General features: G+C 36.1%; 1 protein-coding gene across 1 annotated transcript; it reads right to left on the minus strand.

The window, feature by feature from the left end:
• Window positions 1–350: 350 nt before the first annotated feature.
• LOC113308301 (stomatal closure-related actin-binding protein 1-like) lies at window positions 351–7,877 on the minus strand. Its single transcript, XM_026556784.1, has 12 exons — window positions 7,508–7,877; window positions 7,298–7,426; window positions 7,087–7,179; window positions 6,452–6,592; window positions 5,419–5,487; window positions 4,525–4,608; window positions 3,926–4,106; window positions 3,072–3,188; window positions 2,831–2,889; window positions 1,826–1,960; window positions 951–1,100; window positions 351–536 (listed from the first exon to the last, which is right to left on the minus strand). Exons 1-12 carry the CDS (start codon window positions 7,607–7,609, stop codon window positions 492–494), a joined length of 1,305 nt encoding a protein of 434 aa, XP_026412569.1. The 5' UTR covers window positions 7,610–7,877; the 3' UTR covers window positions 351–491.
• Window positions 7,878–22,935: the final 15,058 nt, after the last annotated feature.

Below are 22,935 nucleotides of genomic sequence, written 5' to 3' on the forward strand. Positions count from 1 at the left end.
ACAGTGAAAATTTCAGTCTATTTTTGACAGAACTTTCAAGTTTTCAACCACATGGTCCTCGTCTAATTTCAATGTGATTCACAAGGCGAGCTTTTTCAAAAGCTAAGGCTTAAAAAGCCATTCAGAATTAGGGTTGATACAAATGGGTATTAGTTGATACAAATGGGTATTAATAATTACAGGTCAATTAGAAACAATTAGAAACAACTGAATTACATTTCAAGCGCATTAGCAGAATGAATAATTACAAAAGCAACACGAAATGTGTTATGCACTAGCAGAATGAATAATTACAAAAGCAACACGAAAAGTGTATGCCACAATTATACAAGTAATATCAGGCGCCCGTATAATATAAATTTTTCATTAGAAATATTCTAATTATTATCCAATCGTACATTAGATACACGACTTTGTTAAACCCTCAGTGTACTTACATTGGGTGAAGGCGTGAAGCCGATGTGACATTTTGTTAGGATCTCATTGTGCAATCACCCATTCCAAATTGTGCAATCACCCGGTCCAAGAAGTGCGATCTAAAATTTTCAAAATTCGTTCAAACGAATGACTCAGGTGACTAAAGGCATGTTTGGAATGCATGTTTTATCAGGCAAGGTGGTGCAGCATCAAAACACAAGGATATATAACCTCATCCTTTGAAGATTAGTAATCTTTATATATTATTTTTCCAAATGAAACAGTGACAGAAAATCTGAACCAAATTTCAAATGTAATGAACCCCTTCTGGCTAACTGAAGAAATCTACAATCAAACTATTGGGAGAGAACCAATTATTCTTTTCAAGGAGTGATTCATCCCATTTAATTCGTTCAGCATATAGTTGCATTCGTTTGAAGCATGCGTTCCAAACACATGCTAGTAATGAATAATGAATAAAATGTTTCTTTCACCCAAAATATAAATAAATGAAGGTTCCGAGAGCTACTTACACTCCAATCAAACGCAAATCTCCTGGCAAGCATAATAGCTGCATTTCTTTCTCTGTCCGATTCGAAGGCTAATACAAAGGACAGTCCCTCTTTTGCTTGCCAAAACAACGACAGTGCTGCTGCATTACCACCCCCTCTAGTCCCACACAGCTATATAGTTAAAAGGGAAGATAAACATGTAAGATACCATTTGTCCAACGATTAGTACACAGGTTAAAAGTTCTGTTCCACATTGCTTAAAAATTAAACAACCGAAAGATCAAGATGAAGGTCCCAAGCTTATGCCCAATTTGTAAGGCAGACGTCATGATCGGGTGTAGGAATTTAGGAAACCAATATGCATACACAAGCACACAAGATTGTTTGACTTCAGCTGACAATAAAAATGATTTGGTGGTTCCCCAATCAAAGCTTGGCACTGTCTCCTTTACACATTTTATGCCCTTCAAATCAGTAGGGACCAACTCACCCCTTTGTCAACCAATATGTAATAAACTTTGGGTTAAATGAAGAAGACAGAATTACTTATGATGGTATGCCAGGTTTTATTAATTCTGTTGAAAAGCCTGTAATCTCTTATTTTTGTTTTAAGTAGAGAGTAAGTTTCTGGGGCTGCTGTGGCCTCTTTTCTTGCTCTCCATCTTCTTGTAAATGCTCTGTACATTTCGCTTTCTTTTAATATATTACCTCTGGATTAACCAAAAAAATAAGTAATACAACTTTGGATTTGTAAATTGTCCGACATGAGCACCCCAAATTTCAGTCATCAATTGTGAAAAGCAATAATACGGAAACAACCTAATTCAATCTCCTGTGTCACTAGAGATTATGGTAAAATGAAAACTTTTATCCAAATTTATGTCGTCAAAAGTTACCTGCATTGAAGTAGAATAAGATTCTTTTGCCTTGACAAATCTTCCTTCAGAGAGCTTCACCCTCATCTTCCCCACGTGAAATACGTGAACAGAATGCACTGAATAAATCTCTTCGTTCATCTGGATAACAACTACCTGAAGTGGAATAACAATTAACAAATGATGAAGGCCCAAAGAATGAAAAGGAACAAGAGTAGGTATCTACAGTGAAGGGCCATACGATAATTAAGTAAGAAAGAAACCCCTGGGATGCTTTAAAGCTTCCAAAAACAACACCATACCATTTTAGTCCACAGCTTAAACTCAGCAAGCTCAGACAAAAAAAGCAGTGTGGGTCGAGCCCCATGTTAGGCAAGCGTGATTTGTCCATATGGACACAGCTATGTTGAAGAATATCAACTAAGTGAACATAATTAAAAAAAAACGTAATTGGCGAGATTAAAAAAAAATTGTTTCTAAAGAAGAATGAGACAATGAAGCTGTCCGGATGAAGACTGGGTTGATAAGGTTTCCTCCTTTAGAACAAGTCTTATGGTCTTTAATTCAAGAACTTCCATGAAATCCCTGGAAAAAAAGCAAGTCTGCACTTCCAAAAGCACAAATTCCAAGGCATGTTCCACGAAACTTTGGAAGAAAAGATGGAATCAAACTAAAGCCAATAGTGAACTATAAGAACAAATCCCAACTACACTCTGTCCTTTGGATTGGAACACTTCTAACCATAAGACTTTTCTCTTTAAGATTTTGGTTTAAAACTCTTTTATGACATGGGCTAGAAATTACATAGCTTAGGTATAATTAGAGATTGACTGAAAAATAACTTCTTGTCAACGCACACGTAGCTAAAAACAATTTTGCTAAAATCAGGGATGGGTAGAGACTATTAGCCCTCTCTTAGGCGTGTCCCTGCAATAAATCCACTCACAACACTACAACAGTATCAATTTGCATATAGGAATACTGGAATATATATTGGATAATAAGAAAATGAACAAGATAACATACATTAAACTCGGTTTCGGATATCCTTACGAGCTCCTCTATATAGCTTCCCAACCCTGGAGCTGTTAATAATAACTGGATCAGTTTGATTTCAATGGACTCCGAGAAAAAAAAGAAGGTACCCAGTTAGTATAGAACATATATATATATACACGTAGTCGCAAAAGATTCAATTCCTCCTTTGTAAGTAAAGACTAAAGACACAAGATGAAAGGAAGACCTCACTTCAAATTCAAAACCAAACCTGGACCGATGGGACCGTTGGTTTGCACACTGAGTCTATCGCCGTTTACAACAATATCTGCTAGTAAGATTTGCCCAACATCAAAAGGCTCTGGAGCATAAACCAATTTTGTTGCCCCTGATGTGAAACAAGGTTGAGATAGATAAAACATGTTAAGCGCTATATATTGTGACAGCTGATAAAAGCAGCACCAGTGTGCTGCATACTTCCAAACTTGATTATAAGTATGCAATTTTTACAGATGGTCATTTCTTCCTAGTTTTCAAAAAAGTGATTCTTATAACTGTTTTTTCCCATAATAATATAAACTGGGTTTTCTTGTAACAGTTATAATTTTTGAAGAAGCAGCTGTTACAACCATTCCTGTTATTATATAAACTGTTTTTCCTGCTTAACAGTTACGAGCCTTACGGAAGTGGCCGCTACCACTAAAACGACTGTTATTTCTGTTATAACAGCTGTTTTTTATCACAGTGAATGACAACAAAATCAGACAGTGGAAGCAAAGTTCTATCAAGTAAGACAGAGACCAGCTACAACACGCAAGTCAAGTACGCATTGTACAAATTTTCAAAACTTAAATAATTGACGAAAAAAGTCGGTGTGACCTCTATTATTAAAATCATTCAGTATAGTCAGTATTGCTCTGTTATATGTATACTTGTGTAGTTTAAGCGTGCAAATATACATGTGCAAAACAGATATGCATTTATAGAAAAGATGTATCCTCGCTATATCTGGTATATATATATATATATATATCACTATACCAGTAGAGAATTCAACTCCAGTATCGAAAAAAAAAACTCACGTGAGAAAGACAAAAAAGATTAAGAAGGCCAGCAAAATCACACCTGAAATATTTTTTTTCTCCTTATCTTTAGAACATATACGATACCATTGGACTGAACACTCTGAAAGATGTGGAGCTGTTTCTGTGCGTGGAGTGATGCACAGATAGGAACCCAGAATTTCAGGGCCATCCAATTCATACAAGTAGCACTTCTTTACCTCAAGGCCCTTACTCATTGTGAGCTGAAAAGGGTGACAACAGTTCAGAGGTTAGTGCCACTAGAATCCTAGATCCTCCAGATAAGCCCTCTTCTAAAAGCACTCAAATCCAGAAGCAAAACACAATAAAGATATTAGTTTGAACTGGCGAGATTCAAGAAAAAACCACAATATACGGGCGGGGCTGTAATGAGCCTGTGGCACTGGCATGAGCAAGAACCCATACTAAGGGCTCAACACCTCATTTGATCCTAAACCTAGATACCAAGTACTGCCACAGTTTTAAGAGTGAGTACTAAAAATCCTCTAGAAAATCAAAATCAGTAAGCTAAAAATATCAAGCTACTTGCATCATTCAGACACTATGAATGCCTGCGATTGCTAAGTGTCTATCAAAAATATTCTAAATTTGAAGAACAAAGAGAAGGGGGAGAATGAAAACCTCCTTAAGAAGCTGATTAGAATATGTGGACATCTCCGCAAGCTGGATTCTTAATTCTTGAAGTTCAAGTTCCATCTCCAGTACCTATTTAAAATGAAACCCTAAAGATAATAAGACTATTATAGGAAGCCATTTTTTTTAAATATACTCCCTACCTAGCAGAAATAAGGGACGAAGGTGAGAAACTAGAAACATAAACCCAGTTTATGTTTTTAAATGTAAAAGATACCCCTTAACTCTGTGATATTACACACAAGAAGTTAGTAAAAGAATGACATAAAATAGTGTGTATTTTACTTGATGAGTTAGTCTTTTGTGTTTTGTGGACTGGAGGGGAGATCGATCAAAAGAGTGGTTTTCAGTTATAATTTTCTGAGCTGACTGCAAGGTTAAGAACATCCAAATGCTAATAGAAATTATTAGCATAAACGGATACTGCGATCTCCCCATGTAAAGACAAATTTGTTTATGATCAGCATAAATGAATAGCATAAATGAATAGCATAAATGAATAGCATAAATGAATAGCATAAATGCTAAGACAAATTTGTTTATGATCACCATGTAAAGAATACTTCAGACTGAAAATCTGGTTCTAGATGCTCTTGCTATCGTCTTTCAGAATATTTCTGCATGAATTCCACAGCTAGGAAGTTTGGTTCTCATTTATACCAAATATTTATTTCCTGATATTTGCTTGTAGTATTTATTAGGAATCAGTTTCCAGAATCTTGTGAACTCTTTTTGGGACTTCTACTGGGGTGTATGGCCATTTGGGTTTTTGCAATTAAGCTATAACGTTGCCAGGCTTGGGCTCTTACTCCTATTGTAGTCTTGTGTTATTATTATATGAACAAATAAATAACCCTTGTGCAAACAATTTTTAAAACGAACCTTGCTGTGTTGATGCAGCATTTTAATTCTTCTAGCGTCTTGAACCTCCTTCATTAAATCTTCAGACCCCTAAAATCCAAATGCAAAAGGAAGTACAGAACATGACAAACTCAACTTTTTTATTATAAATATAAAGCAAGTAGAACACATCAAGGTTACAAATACTATTTTAATGAAAATAAGGTCCCTGACTAACAGACACGGTAAAACAAAGTTTAAAAGTTACTGTAGTCTCTCTTTTTTATCATACAGTAAACTTTGCACTTGTACAAAGCACGCTAATCATCTATATTATTGAAAACATGGCCGTCTTTAAATAAACGTAGTACTTCAAATCTTTGTTGGCCGGTCTGCTAAATAAACATCAATATTTGGCAATAACTGCTAATATTTTAAATAAAGCACCTGCATAAACTGTCATCATCATAAGAAATCATTGGTATACTTAGTGCTTAAATTGAAGCAGCTATCAGCACCTAACTTTTGACTAGATCTTTCAAAGGGTATTACCGTGCCAGTTACCGGTATGTGGGTATTCTGTCCTTTTTCTAGAACTAAGACAAGGAAATCTGCTTAACCTCAAGACCGTGTTATATGCAAGTTTTCTTACGCCATCCAAAGGAAGCCTGATTAGACTTAACGACTTTTAGACATTACATAGTGGAGAACCGATTTTAGACAGTTCTTGAACTTGAATCTACAGTCACGGCCAATCCTCATCTATTGGAATCTAGAGACTCATGGCTAAATAATTCAAGAGAGGACCTCATATCTGCACAACTGCACCATGATAAAACTAATGAAACATACAAACGAAATCAAGTTAATTAGCAATATCTAAATCTTGAAGATTCTATGATAGGATAAAAACATGACAACTAACATACTCGAAGTGTAAAGTGCTGCAGTTATCTTTAGTACTTATAAGAATTTTCCTTTTGGATAACTGGACCTAAAAAACTCAGAACAGAAGGAAAAATTAAACTCCCCAGAAAAACAAGGAAAGAGTTATAGAAGACGAAGTCATACTAACCAAATTGTCAGATGTTATAGGTATTCTCTGTTGCTCCTGAAATGCCGCTTCAACTCTCTGCACTGCAGCTTTTGCAATCTCAATTTCATGACGAGCAAAGTTTTTTTCCTTGTCAACGAGTCTTTTAGTATCTTCTGTAGCCTGCAGAATATCGCACAATTGCGGCAAATAAAAGATTAACCAAGTAAACCAAATGTTCAAAGATGCTCTAAATAGTTGACCAGCTAGTCATAAGTATTCCACATAGTAACCAATCAATAAAATCAAATGCATTCTCATATGAGGTAGAAGAGAAACACCACATAGTAGACCGGACAGTTAAATTAGTACTGAACAATGTCCAATTTCAAAAAGGCATAAAGAAAAACAAATAAATAAGAAAAGAAAAAACCAGTATATTGGATAGTCCATGTAGATCAAGGACCTAGCAGCCCTAAATCAAGGACATTAGATGTGGACCACTGGACAAAAACCTCATCAACCATTACGGAATGATGTCTACAATTTTGCAGGTTTTGAAACTAGAAATTTATCAATGGAGAAAGGGCATGCATTTACAATGGTAGTAGCAGTTCAGAAAATCTGTCAATACACGATCAAACTATCAGGAATGACAATGGGCCTCACCACATTACCTGCTTGAGAAAATCTGCTAGTATCTTCACATGCTCCTTTTCTTGAGAAAACTCTCCTTCACTTTGTTTCAACTTGACAGATAAATCTGCCACCTAAAATAAAAATAAATAAAAAGCACCATGATATTTCATTAACAACTATAGTCTCATGAGAGTCGGAGACGGCGAATAAATGTAACACGATTATGTAGAGATATGCAAAAAAACAAACCATAGAAATAGCTTCATCTACATCATCTTTAGTTCGATCAGTTACGCGGACTTGCAAGGATCCAAGTGCACTATTTAGCTTCTCCAGAAGAACATGTCTTTCCAATGCAACTAATTCTCTAAGTTTAGACTGAATTCAAAAAACATGAAATACATAAATCCATATAATACAAATTCATTTACAATTGATTTTGAAATAGTATAGTGTTACCTCATCAGATTTTCCAACAGACTCAGCATCAGCGAAGCCTTTCTCGAACTTATCCGCAAGGTCTCGAACTGATACACGCCTAAGGACAGGTCCCTTCTTCATTGTTTCCACTTAGAATTTCAAGTCATCAACTCTAATTAAACCCAAACTTCCTCTTTTTTTTTCTTTTGCAAGTTTCACTTGTTAAATCCAAAATTTAAATCAAATTGGAACTTCTATAACCAAAAAAATATCGAATTAATCCCTAAAAATGATATCCGTGAGAAGACCTTATCTCAGAACAAAACTCATTAGAGAAGAAGAAAAAGAAAACGGCAGAAATGGGCGGTGGAAGAAGAATAGTAGTACGCGACTACGCGGTTAGCATAGTCGCAGGATGGCCATCTTAAAATTTGAATATACTAATTGTGTGATGTACGGGCCTACGGAGAGAATTTTTCATTTTAATTTTTTTTTATCAAAACATAAATTACCATTAACCCCTTGGGTTTATTTTATTTCTCAATTCGAAGGTTGTATAAGCACTTTTCTCTCTCGATAGAGTCTCTCTGGCAAGGTTTGAGAAACGGCAACGCTCTCGAAAGAGCTGAGTGGGATAACCTGATAAAGAATTTCAAGAAAATAGGTTTTTTAGCCTGGCATTTTTAGGGGCGACCTAAAAGAAATTAGGCGCGACTTTTTTATTCCCAACCTATACATTATGTTAAGGGATGTCCAAAAACGCGGAGAATACGTTAATGCCCTTACATAATCGGAAGTTATACTGTACCCGATTGTAAATACCTAATTGGAAGGTTATTAACTAGATTACACTACCGATTAAGTTCGTTTATGTGCCAAACTCATATCTGGCTTCTATAACAATCGGGAGTAACAAGATCCTCAAGAGACTACTGATTGTTTAAGTATAGAAATTAGAAATCTTTAGATTTTTGCAATGGTGAAATTTGGGGCTCCTATATAATCGGACAAATTAAACCTATCTAAGCTAACGATTTGGGGTTTCCCATAATCGGAAAGCTACGAGTAACAATACCTCCCGATTATGGTAGATTTCAAATTCATTAAATGAAGGATTTTAGAAGAAAACTTATTTTGGGGCAACCTATAATCGGAAGTTTTTGTAATCCATATACCTTCCGATTATGACTACATCCAAAACACGAACCAAATGGTTATGGTTGGCTCTGTACCCTCGAAACCTATGGAATTGGCAGTGGTTCGATTTGGGGCTTCCTATAATCGGTAGGTATATAAGTAACAAACCCTAATGATTTTGGGCTACTCAACAATCAGTAGCTTATGATGTGGTAGTGCCTACCGATTATTAACCGTTTGACAGATAAAACTAAAGTCAACCTGAATTCATTTCATTTCATTTCATTTCTTTTCAACTTCAACTTCAACTTCAACTCCTCTTCTCCTCTTTCCTTCCGATTGCAGAGAGGAAAACTCTCCCCCTCTCCTCGCTATACATCGTTAATCGTCGAATCGAATCATCGTCGATTATTCTCTATAAAGATGAAAGAAAAGGAACCCCAGAAAGCTAAAACCAAAAACGTTTTTCGCGGTAAGGATCCAAACATTGGATTGCATGCCCGTAATAAAGAGGTTTTAACTCACGAACCCGAAAAACGCGAAGAAGATGCGGCCCCTGATGTAGGCGATACTCAAAGCCAAACTTTCCAGCAACTTGAAATGGCGCCTATTAGGTAAGATTCTACCATTAATTTTCTTTATATTGCTTCAATTCGTCGAATCCATGATTTTTTTTTAGGGTTTTCGGTTATTACCCATATTCGGTAGGTTAGTAATTGTTTTAAACTCCCGATTGTTGTCGATTTCTTCATTTCACAAGAACATTCGTTATATTCAGGTGCTAAATATTTAGGTTTCCTACCGATTATTGAACATTTTTCATTACTGAGGCCTAAATCGATCATAATCGGAATGTAATTGTGTTTTTGACTTCTGAATATACTAGGGAAGAAAAAGTATTAGAGACGTATTAAGCGGTTGATATGTTGTGTAATTTGCTTCCGATTGTTTAGGCTGAACCATATTAGTAGTTTTTGGACACACAGTGATGCATATTCGGTAGACATTAGTTTTGTGAGACTTCCGATTGAGATTTATTCGGAAGGTTATAATTTTTATTACTTTCGATTATTCCTATTCGGAAGGTTGTGTTGAAATTTAGTTTTCGATTATTTGGTGTAGATAAACATATTCGAACACCAAAAATTTCTTTTGTTTCCGATTATTTGTATTCAGTAGGGTTTAGTGAACTGGGGATTCCGATTGTTCGTAATCGGAAGCTAGTGGTTTACTCAACCAACTGAATATGGATATTCGGGAACGGTGTATTTAGATTAACTTCCGATTATATAGTTTACTAACCTGTTGTACTTTCTTCGGGGTTGTTTAGGGATAGGCGAGGTAGAAAAGTCGAAGATGCAATTGTCTCAGATAGTGCAAGGAAGCAAAGGCGTCAGAACTTGACAGCTAGTGCAAGGAGAGCTAGGACTGCTAAAGCCGCTTCAAGTGCTCAAGATGGAACTCAACAAGCAAGTCAAGAAGGTGTTCAACCAAGTGCTCCTCAATCAGAACCAGTTCAAGAAGGTGTTCAACCATGTGCCTCTCAATCACAACCAGTTCAAGAAGGTGTTCAACCAAGTGCTCCACAATCACAAGCAGAAATTCAACTAAAAGCACCCGAAGATAGAGTACCAGAAGTAGGACAACCTAGTGGTGCGCAAGAAGAAGGAGAAGCCTAAAAGAAAAATCCTCCTCGAAAGAAAGCGCAACACCTTGTCTCAAATGAACTGAAGGTGAAGGATATTCCAGAAGGTGTAATCCTTCGGCTTCTGGAGGATGGAGGACAATTGTTATTTGGATACAAAGACTCCTGGGCCAAAGAAATATATGAAACCGAGGTAATGATCGTATCCATTTTATTTACCTATTATGTTTTTCTTCGTAATACTTTAGGTTATTCTATTTTTTTTTGTAACTTGTCATGTGTTTAATAGTATCATTCCGATGCGTTTCGGTTGCTTAAACCGACCGCCGCACCAACTAAAATGCTGGATTGGCCTTTGAAGGATGAATGTGAAAGTTTCAAGACCATTATTGCAAATTCAGGGTTGGCTGATGCTGCGGAGAACTCATATATGTTGGAACATGACCGGGTGGCTACATCGGCGTTTGTGGAGAGACTTTATCCTGAGAGCGACACCTTCCATATGCCGTTTGGGGAGATGACGATTACCCCAGATGATGTTGTGCATATTGTTAAACTTCATGTCCATGGCAAAGGTGTTAGGTATGAGTTCACAAAGCAGTTGGAATGGACCAAACTTTATGATCTAACTAAAAAGTGTTTGGGTTGGGATGAAGAAACATCTACAACTGAGTTCAAGAGATGCATAAAGTATAGAACTAGACAGTTCAACATTAGTACTCTGATGGATATGTTCAAGGGAACCAAGGAAAAAGAAGAGAAAGGAACTTTAACCGATGAGCAAGTCAACCACGCGGCCACCGCATATCTCCTATGTGTATTGGGATGTGTCATTTTCCCCAATACCAGTGGAAATCGGGTAGACGCCAACCTTTTACAACTTCTGGATCCTCTCGAGAAAGTGCATGAGTACTTTTGGGGAACGACATGCCATGCGTGGTTGATGGAAGAGTTGAGAAAGGCGTCGAGGGTTGGAATTAGCCAAGTGGTCGGGAACGTGAGTCTACTACAGGTATTGTTTATTAACTCTACATAGTTTTTTTTTTTTTTTGGTTTTTATTCCATTGAAGATTCAATTACCTAATACTTGTAAAAATGACAATATAGGCATGGATCTACGACCACTTCCCTATCTTGAAATTGGCCATTCAAAACCCGACGTGGAAGAAAGGCGATCCTAGAGGAACAAAGTACGTCTTCGATGACAACCATTCTGGGACGAAGGAGCAGCAGCTGATTTGTTTGAGGGAGGTATTGGACTCACTGACAGCCCAAGACGTATGCTTTGATCCGTACAAGGAAGACCGAGCTGGTGGACATATCGCGGGTCGATCCGATTTGGCCCTTTATTTTGGACTGTTGTGGCACCCCACATGATATGTGATGTAAAATGCCTCAAGGGTGATGCGACAACACGGTTTTGTACAAGGTATACCAAAGGAGGAAATCCATGGAAATTTTTCTTTGGTCATGGAGGAGTGCACGTCTGATAAGGATTCTATCACGGTCGTTCACAAGAATAAACCATCATGTAAATTACATTGGGATAGAAGGGCGCATTACTTGATCAACCTAGGAAGGCCAACCAACAAAGGTTTTGAAAATGCTCCCAACTATATGGAATGGTATCTTAGTGTTTCTCACATTCGTGTAATCCGTGATCTTAAACCAAAGCCAGCTTCGTACAAGAGTATCCTCAAAGACAAAACTGTGGGTTATGAAAGATTGGTACGTATTTTTTTTCTTAGTTTAGTTTAATATTATGGGTCAAAGTAGAGTAATAACCGTTTGATGGTATGCTATGTTTTAAAATAGAAGGGCAGGTTCAAGAGTTTGTCCAAATGGTGCACTAATTTCATAAAAGTCGGAGATCCTGTGCCACTTGATAAGATAAGAAAGCACCAAGAGTTGACTGATAACATTGACAATAAAGATTATGCATCTCAGTTTGGGGAAAAAGCCAAGCAACCTAAAAAGATTGTGAAAAAAAGAACTCGGGCGTCATCGAGCACTCAAGTTGATGAAACCAATGACAATGTTGGTCCAACTCGTCGCAAAGTCAAAGGAAAGAAATAGTAAACTCTCTATGTTGTAAACTCTCAATGTTTTTCGTTCACTTTATGGATAACTTTGTTTATGTCGGATTGTGTAGTTTTCAAATAATGTGTCGGATTATGTCGTTTTCAAACAATGTGTCGGATTTTTAGTTGTTACGTTATGTTTATGGATTGTGAATGGTTCCTTGTATGGATTATGAATGATTTATATATTAGATGAAGAGACATGAAACTGTTGAATTTTGGAACACAATCGGAAGCTAAGTTTATATATTAACCTACCGATTCTGGGGATTTTGCATTTTTTGGTCAGAATCAGAAGCTTTATATATTATTAACCTACCGATTCTGGGGATTTTGCAAAATATTTTGTCAGAATCGGAGTTTTTTAATATACTTTGCCTTCCGATTTTTCAGTGTAAAAAAAACTTTGTTTCCTGGAACCAAACAACACCATAATCGGGAGGTATATGTGCACCTTGACTTCCGAATAGTAATAATCGGTAGGTTTAGTTTTTATTACCCTATCGATTATTATATGTAAAAAAACTTTGTTTCCTGGAACCAAACAACACCACAATCGGAATGTAAATGTGCACCTTGACTTCCGAATAACATAATCGGTAGGTTTAGTTTTTATTACCCTCTCGATTATTCTATGTAAAAAAACTGTTTCCTGGAACCAAACAACACCATAATCGGAAAGAAAGTTGACTCATAACATAACTGAATATTACAATCGGTAGGTTGTTTAACAAAATAATCTACCAATTTCGCATAATCGGCTAGTTTTTATATTAATAATACTCCGATTACATCCATTACATAAGTTTCAAACGACCTTAACCTTACAATTTCGTCAAAAGCACCTAAATCCATACTCTTAATTGACCATAAAAGTATTAAAACAGATCATAACTTCCAGTGACCATAGAAATTGTCCCTCTTGATTTTGTAGCATCCTTCATGTTCAAATCGTTTCCCGTAGAGGTCCACATACCGGCGATCCGCAAGATTTCTCTGAAATTACGAATGGGTAACAAGTTAGTATTAATTTTTGTTAATGTGAGTTGGAGTTACAAAGATACTTACTCATTTTTCATACATCCACCAAGGAAAAGCGTTCCTAACAAACCGTTCCTCATCTTCAAGTTTGTCAATCTCCTTATCGAGCGCATTCTTTGTCATCTTAATGTCATTGGATGATCTTCGAATTCAATTAACATCTAAGGCCTCAAATACCATTAAGATACGGTTCCATATCTGCTCTTCGGATTCCGATATGTGGAGCTTGTGAACACGATCATGAGCAGTTACCACAACCACGCTCTATAAATAGCACAATCCTCTTCTTCGGCAAAAGCAATATCCATGTTTTTTGTTATGAAAATTAAAACTGAAGAGAGGAAAGAGTTTGGTGCAATTTGGGTGATAAATATGAGTTTCTTTATATAGGTTTAGGGTCCAACGGCTCTTTTTGTTTTTCCCAAAAACTCCAACAGCTAATTTGATGAAAGTTGAATGTGGAGAAACCAATAATCGGTAGGTACTGTATTTAGCATATCTACCGATTATGGTAGCTTTCAAAATTTGAATTTGGGGCAACTTATAATCGGTAGGTTTTGTAATATATTTAACTCCCGATTAACGCTGCATCCAAAACACGAACCAAGTGGTTATGGCTGGTTGTGTACTGATAGACACATTTTTGTGTCTAAATTGATCTCAATACTATATATTGTTGGCACTCGATTTCTTATTTATGTACAATGTTTTTTGTGTTTGTAGGTATTTTTGGGGAATAAACATTTTTGGAAGAAGTGGCTTAAAAGTGTTAAAGGTATCCTCATTTCAGATAAGAGCACCAATCTTGTTAAAGGCACCCAACAAATGGATAGAGGCACCCTCTCCTTCTTCATTTTGAAACAAATTCACGGAATTTATCGGATATTTTAAAGATTCGAGGCAAAGATATCTTCTTGCCTATTATACATAAAGTTTCCATATCTTGAAGGTAAAAGAATTAATATACTTATGAGTTGGTTTTTGTTGGAAAGGAGAAAGAAAATCTGGGGTTTTATTTCAAAAATAAAAAAAAGATAATATCCCTAGGATTTTATTCTAGCAAATAAAGAAGATTTGTGATAACGGAGAAAGAAATTATTCATGAGATATCTTTCATTAAAGATAAGATCTGATGGAGTTGTGGAAGAAGATTTTGAAAAGATGTTCGAGTAATGGGTTATTGTGTATAAATAGGGTGCTAGTAGGACCAAACAGAAGGATGGAGAGAGGGGAGTTTTGGGAGAGCAAAATCATTGTTTTATTCTTCTCATTACATTTCATCATCTTGTAAATACTTTTTGAGCCATGAATAAATATTTTAAGTGTGTTTTCGACGTGATGAGCTAAACCCCAACACTGGGACGACGGAGGAAGACGAATTTCATACATGGGTAAAATTATTTAATTCTTTTTAAGACTTTTGCATTAATTTTAATTGAAATATGATTTGAATTAATTGGTTGTCATTTAATTTGATGAGGTATTCTTAGCTTAAATGTTTTGATACATCATGCTTAGGATTTACAACTAATCTTTTGAGAATCTACCTTGGCAAAACCAGAGTCCATCTTAATTTTATTCATTGAGCTTTAATTGTTGAGAATAAATAAATTGAACCCTATGTTATGAATTCGACGAAATCCTAGTCCCAGTAACACTCTTCATCCTGTGACAATATTTTGTGTATATTTTTTCTTTTCTTTTAGTTTATTAATTCTTAAAATCAATTCATCAAGTCCGAATGAATGACAACTCTATTTACCACTATATAAAATTCGATCAATTTTTGGCGCCGCCGACGCGGACTTGTCTTTAGGCTAGAGTTTTTAGATTTTTTTTCTTTTTTAGGTTTTTATTTTTTTTGTTCTTCTTTACATTTTTGGGGTTTTGTCTTTTCCTTACAAAATTTGGAATTTGGAGCGAAAGAAAATTTTTCCAAAGCTTTTGGTGAATACTTAAAGACTTAGAGTAAAAAGCAAAGCGAAAGGAGCAAAAGAAGAAGATTTTTTTTTTATTTTATAAAAAAAAAAGAGAAAAAAAAGAGAGAGACATTTTTAATTGTTTTTATTTATTTTTTTAGACTTTCCTTTTCCCTTGTACTTAATTTTTTTGGACTTTGGACTGTAAACTTTGGGACATTATTTTTAAACCCTACGGAAGGGTAGTTTAAATATTAAACTGTTTGCAGATAAGGACGGTGATTACGATATCATCTCGGCCCCTCGGGTTCGTACATGACATAGGAATCGTGGCCCGAGTCGACTACAACGGTTCATCCCCCGTCTGGAACGGGAGGTAAGTTTGTCGAAACACTCGCGAATCCCCTGTTAGCGAGTTACTGTATTCCTTCGTTTTCATATATGTCGAGGAACTGAATATGGCTGCTTTAATTTCCTAGTAAAGGGAAAGGACTGGCCATACAAGATAAGGGTTCGGATTTCATCACCGTTCTCTTCTTGCCCGCCTTAGGAAAACGATACTTATCGCGAACCTAAGCTTTAAAATTTGGAATAGAACGAGACCTATAGAGTAACGAGCTTAGTAGGAAAGTCGTTCGAAAAATATTGGTTACCCTTTTAAGCATACTTCGAAGTTCATGATGGTTTATGTGAGTTGAATGCGTGACTGCGCCGCCTTGTAATACCGGTGAGGCCTTGGGTATCAAAGCTCCACTGAGCTTCCCTCGCCTCAATTCAACTTACTTTAACTCGGATTGATTCCAGAGGGGTTTGCTCAAATTATAACGAATTCCCTTTCGAAGGATTAGAAGCTGGTCTAGAAACAATCTAAGGGAGCCATCATGTTTTTTGTTTGCTAGATAAAATAGGTTTGTTGTGGTCGAGTCAGCCTTGTTTGTGCTTGTGTAGCATTCCCTTGCAGTTAGGATGTCAAACTGGTATTATAATAGCCATCACAATGAATATGATTATCCAACTGAACAATATGGACATTACTCTTACCATAGTGTGAATAGTGGTTGGGAACGCCAACCTTTGGAAGGATATGGGTCATACCTTGGTGAGCCCAATTACTATCCACACGTGCATCAATCTTACGAGCAAGAAGATTATAGTACTAGTTCTTCGTCTCTAGAGGATACAATCAAACTATTGAAAAGTAGTCCTTTTTATGATCCCTCTATTCCTATTCCTCCTTTAGAAGAGTCCCTCAGGAAGTTAGCTGAGTCGACGCGTAAGTTAGCTGAGATGAATAGTATAATTATAGACGAAAGAACTACAATAATGAGTGAACCTTCTTTAGAAGACCATCTCAAGCGGATAGCTGAGACGAACGAAAGAATTACTCGAAATTATATGAATTTCCAACACAGTGTTCCCAGTTTTACCCTTGAAAATGAGGATAGTTACTATTCACCTAATCAAGATGACGAGGATAAAATTGGAGACACTATTTTAGATGAGGTTCGATCTCTTTCATGTTATTATGATGAGGATAGTGTTGATGAAGAATCATACTTATGTAGGAATAGTGATCAGGAAATGGTTACTCCAATTGAGCTTTACAATGATAATATTATTTCTAGTTCAAATCCAAATAATTTTAATAATTATTCACCTATTCAAAAGGACGAGGATTTGACTAAAGATACCCTCGTTTTAGACGATGTAGTATTTCCTGTTTACAAAGCCGATAATGATTTAGAGGAACGAGTTTATTCTGAGAATAATGTTTTAGAGTCTAGCAGTTTAGAAACAATAGTCTTAGACGAAGAAGATGAACTCGTAGATATTTTAAATATGAGTGAGGATGCATCACCTGAGTATAACCTAAAAGAAGCAATTGAACATTTTCAGGATTCCGATAATCTAGAAATTAGGGAAATTGTAGTTAGTCTATCTAGAGACACCCAAAACTCTAAGTTTGGGGGTGAATATAATTCTCCCTGTGCTTTACCTTTAACTCTTAGAAAGTTCCCTCGTGTAGGACTTGACATTTGTGCCTCAACCATCTTACAAGATTATCTTCATACTCTTTTTCCTGAACCTAGTTGTGTCCGTAAGAGAGCTCAGTTGTTAGAAATCCATCCTCTGGTTGATGTGGTTAACCTAGGCTATGATACCAAAATTGACTTTGTTTTCCCACCAAAAACTTTCCTTCCAATTGTGGGAACATATGAGTTTCAGATGTGTCAGTTATTAAGTTTTGAGACTAAACCGAATTACTTTAGAAAATTAGGGTCGACACATTTGCTTAAGAATGACCACTATTGTGGTAAACAGTGTGAGTCAAATCTGATTGACTTAGAGGATCCCCAATTATTCAGGTTATCGTTATGTGCTTATAAGTTCTTAGTTGAGTATTTTCAGACTCTACAACCTGATCTTCGGGATCCTTCCTTTGAGGAACTCCAGCCCATGAAAATATTTTATCTAGACCCAGTTATAGAACCTGAACCTGAACCACAGCTAGATGTAGTTGTCTTAAATAGGAAACTAGACAAGAGTGTGCTTTATTTGCTAATTTTCTTGGCATGTTGCAGATTCCTTTTACTTGTGATAGCCCTATTTGGTTTTGGTGATCCGCAGTTATTCCGGCTATTACTCTATGATTCCATAAGGTGACTAATCCTTTCTTAGTCTGGCTGAAGACTTTAAACTTAGCACTTCTTGGGAGGTAACCCAATATTCTTGCGACACGGTAATATCTTTCCTTATCTCTTTTGCTTTAAGTGGTAATAGTTTCTCCTTGTTCATGTTTTTAATTTTATCTTTAGAACATTGAGGACAATGTTAGATTTAAGTTTGAGGGTATGGGAGAAACTTTTTAGTTGCAATAAATAAACTCCAGAGCCTAGAAATCTATGCTTATTAAGATTGGGACTAACCAATCTAAGTGGATGGGAACATATTGGTTGTAGGAGTTGAGGAACCAATCTGATTAGATGGAAACCTCTAAAGAGTCTATTCATAAAAGCACATAGCTCAGGTGTTAGAATTAAAAAGAAACATGGTAGTTTCGCCATATCTCGTCGAATCCTTTTCACCTTCTGTTTTTGTTTTTCTTTTCTTATAAGTGATTGGGTGAAATAGAGTGATTGAGATACAAAAAAAAAAAAAAAATGAAAAAATGAAAAAAAAAAAATGAAAAATGAAAAAAAAAAATTGAGACCAGACCAACCGGAATAAATTCAATAAAGTCGACCATTGGTGCCCTTGTATATGCCAGTTGTGTTGACCTAGAGTTAGGATTATCACCCGCTGGTTCCCTTGTATATGCCAGCTGTGTTGATATTAGTCAGACCGGTATCTCAGTCCATTACGATAGGTTCACCTTAGTCTACATCAAAACCATCTACGTTTTTCTCTACATCCATCTTCTTAATCTTTCCATGTGATTGGTTAACTCCGGTTATGATGTACAGAAACTATCTGAGTAGAGCTCTGTCACTTATATGAATTTTAGTATGCTTGAGTGCAAACTCGTGTACAACAATGGAATTTCGCATCAGTGTACTTCCTCCTGTAGTCAATGAGAGTATGCCAACCAAGGAGATTCTTTAGTTCCTTCCAAGGTTCTGCGTAGATAGCTAGGGTCTGGAGTAAAGGTTTTGTGGGTACACCTCTGGTAAACCCTCCGGAGACAACACTCCGCCGGTAAGGCCACCTAGCAGTTTAACGGCTTGCTGCACGTGCTAAGTGTAGTCATTTTATTTTTCTATATTAGATTTGCTCGAGGACTAGCAAATAATAAGTTTGGGGGTATTTGATAGACACATTTTTGGGTCTAAATTGATCTCAATACTATATATTGTTGGCACTCGATTTCGTATTTATTTACAGTGTTTTTTGTGTTTGTAGGTATTTTTGGGGAATAAACATTTTTGGAAGAATTGGCTTAAAAGTGTTAAAGACATCCTCATTTCAGATAAGAGCACCAATCTTGTTAAAGGCACCCAGCAAATAGATAGAGGCACCCTCTCCTTCTTCATTTTGAAACAAATTCATGGGATATTTTAAAGATTCGAGACGAAGATATCTGCTTGCCTATTATACATAAAGTTTCCATATCTTGAAGGTAAAAGAGATAATATATTTATGAGTTGGTTTTTATTGAAAAGGAGAAAGAAAATCTGGGGTTTTATTTAAAAAATAAAAAAAGATAATATCCCTAGGACTTTATTCTAGCAAATAAAGAAGATTTGTGATAACGGAGAAAGAAATTATTCATGGGAAATCTTTCATTAAAGAGAAGATCTGATGGAGTTATGGAAGAACATTTTGAAAAGATGTTTGAGTAATGGGTTATTGTGTATAAATAGGGTGCTAGTAGGACCAAACAGAAGGATGGAGAGAGGGGAGTTTTGGGAGAGCAAAATCATTGTTTTATTCTTCTCATTACATTTCATCATATTGTAAACACTTTTTGAGCCATGAATAAATATTTTAAGTGTGTTTTCGACGTGATGAGCTAAACCCAACACTGGGACGATGGAGGAAGACGAATTTCATACATGGGTAAAATTATTTAATTCTTTTTAAGACTTTTGCATTGATTTTAATTGAAATATGATTTGAATTAATTGGTTGTCATTTAATTTGATGAGGTATGCTTAGCTTAAACGTTTTGATACATCATGCTTAGGATTTACAACTAATCTTTTGAGAATCTACCTTGGCAAAACCAGAGTCCATCTTAATTTTATTCATTGAGCTTTAATTGTTGAAAATAAATAAATTGAACCATATGTTATGAATTCGACGAAATCCTAGTCCCAGTAACACTCTTAATCCTGTGACAATATTTTGTGTATATTTTTTCTTTTCTTTTCGTTTACTAATTCTTAAAATCAATTCATCAAGTCCGAGTGAACGACAACTCTATTTACCACTATATAAAATTCGATCATGTACACTCAAAACCTATGGAATATGGAAAGGGTTCGATCTGTGGCTCCTTATAATCGGTAGGTTGTTAAGTTGTATTCCCTTTCGATTATAGCAGGTTTCAAAATTCAATACATGAAGGATTTTAGAAAAAACTCATTTTGGGGCAACTTATAATCGATAGGTTTTGTAATATATTTAACTCCCGATTAACGCTGCATCCAAAACACGAACCAAGTGGTTATGACTGGCTGTGTACACTCAAAACCTATGGAATATGACAAGGGTTCGATATGTGGCTCCTTATAATCAGTAGGTTGTTAAGTTGTATTCCCTTCCGATTATAGCAGGTTTCAAAATTCAATACATGAAGTATTTTAGAAAAAACTCATTTTGGGGCAACTTATAATCGGTAGGTTTTGTAATATATTTAACTCCCGTTTAACGCTGCATCCAAAACACGAACTAAGTGGTTATGGCTTACTGTGTACACTCAAAACCTATGGAATATGGCAAGGGTTCGATCTGTGGCTCCTTATAATTGGTAGGTTGTTAAGTTGTATTCCCTTACGATTATAGCAGGTTTCAAAATTCAATACATGAAGGATTTTAGAAAAAACTCATTTTGGGGCAACTTATAATCGGTAGGTTTTGTAATATATTTAAATCCCGATTAACGCTGCATCCAAAACACGAACCAAGTGGTTATGACTGGTTGTATACACTCAAAACCTATGGAATATGGAAAGGGTTCGATCTGTGGCTCCTTATAATCAGTAGGTTGTTAAGTTGTATTCCCTTACGATTATAGCAGGTTTCAAAATTCAATACATGAAGGATTTTAGAAAAAAAATCATTTTGAGGCAACTTATAATCGGTAGTCATATATGTTGGATAACCTACCGATTATAAAAGGGATTATTAGTCGAAGTATCTACACTATAATCGGTAGGTACCGATTCACCTCTAACCTACCGATTATGGTGTAGGCTCCCGATTATATAAGGGCATATTGGCCATTTCGAAAAATCAGAGATAAGGGGTAGCTTAGAATTACGTTTGGGTGACCTTTTTTGTCTTTTAGTGTCGCCCCTAATTCCTTTTGGGTCGCCCCTTAAAATGCCAGGTTTTTTAGACCTTCGATGTAATGTATCAATGTATAAGCACTACAACAATTTAGGCTCTCTTAAATGGTTGAAAAATATTTTATCCATTAAGAGGAATTCAGTAAGGAGACTCCCTTTTTCCTTACCTTTTCATATTCTGTACGGAAGTCCTATCCCGTTTTTTGCTTCATGCTGAAACCAGAAAGTAGATTACGTGATCAAGATTGATAAAATCAGTCCCCATGTCACCCACTTGTTGTTTGCTGATGATATTTTCTTTTTCATTAAGGCGGATATGAGAGAATATAGCCCAGATAGGTATTTTGTACAAATCTCAATGGGCTTTGGAGATTTCTTGGGTCAATTGATTAATATGGATAAATCAGAGGTCAGTGCCGACCCTGGCATTTTGGTGCCCAAAGCATACCCAAAAAATGTTGCCCCTTGCATATAAGAAATTATAGTCAGGAGCATAATAAGGGGGCGTATAAGCTATGTTAGCATCGTTTTCTTCCACATTTAATCTCGTAAATTCCGTCTCTAGTATGCTATGGAATTGTGAAAGGAGGGGGAAAAAGAGTGTTCAGAGAAAACAAAAATTTCGAGTGAGAAAATTGAGAAGTGAGAAACGTTTCAGATTTTTTATGTTAACTAGTTCATATTTACTATTACACCATTAAAATAACTCAAATTTATATTATACCCTTCTTTTATGTCCTTATATTTTTATTTACTCACAATTTAGACCTTCATATTTTTTATTGCACATAAGCTCTCTCTTAAGGATTATTTTTTTTTGTTCCCCCCTGCTTGTGTTGCCTCAAAGTCAAACTTTGTTGACTTTGCCTAATGGCAGCCCCTGTCGGGGGTGCTCCACACCCCAAATCTCTCACATGTGCTTAGCCGTGTGTTGACTAGGACTTTGAAAATGAAGAAAGTGAAAGGAAATAAACATATCTGGAACCCCTCTCTATTTTTTCTAAGGCACCGCACCTAAACTTTACTAACCTCATAGCAAAATTGAGATCCCGTCTCAAGGGATGGAAGAAGATCACTCTAAACCAAGCTAGGAGATCAGTTTTAGTAAAATTCATTCTTGATGTGGTCCCTCTATACCTAATGACTTGTTTCCCCCTTTCGGTCAGAACGATAAACTCTCTTACGAACTTACATACGGAATTTTGGTGGGGGAAAAGAGCGACAAAAAGGATCCTATATTAAAGCTTGGAAAGCGGTAAGCAAATCCAAAAAAAACTGGGAGGCCTGGGCTTCAACAATCTGAAGATGATAAATGAATCGATGCAACCGAACAATCATGGCGGCTATCACTCAACCTAAAATATTTTGGGATAATATTTACAAATCAAAATATTTCTCAAACAACTGCTTTTTAATAGGAACAGTAAATAAAACTGGTTTTTTCGCTTAGAGTGGAATTAAAACAGGGCTCAACATTGTGAAAAATTTCGGAATATGGGATCCACATTTGAATCTAAAACAAACTTGTGGGACAATACATAGGTCCCTGGTACTCAAGAAAACTTAACCTCCTCCTCCCGCTGGTGGAAGAGTTAGATATTTATAAAATTGAGCGATTTTGGGACTTTTCCAC

This window comes from Papaver somniferum, chromosome 9, assembly GCF_003573695.1.
Source record: "Papaver somniferum cultivar HN1 chromosome 9, ASM357369v1, whole genome shotgun sequence".
Taxonomy (NCBI): Eukaryota; Viridiplantae; Streptophyta; class Magnoliopsida; order Ranunculales; family Papaveraceae; genus Papaver; species Papaver somniferum.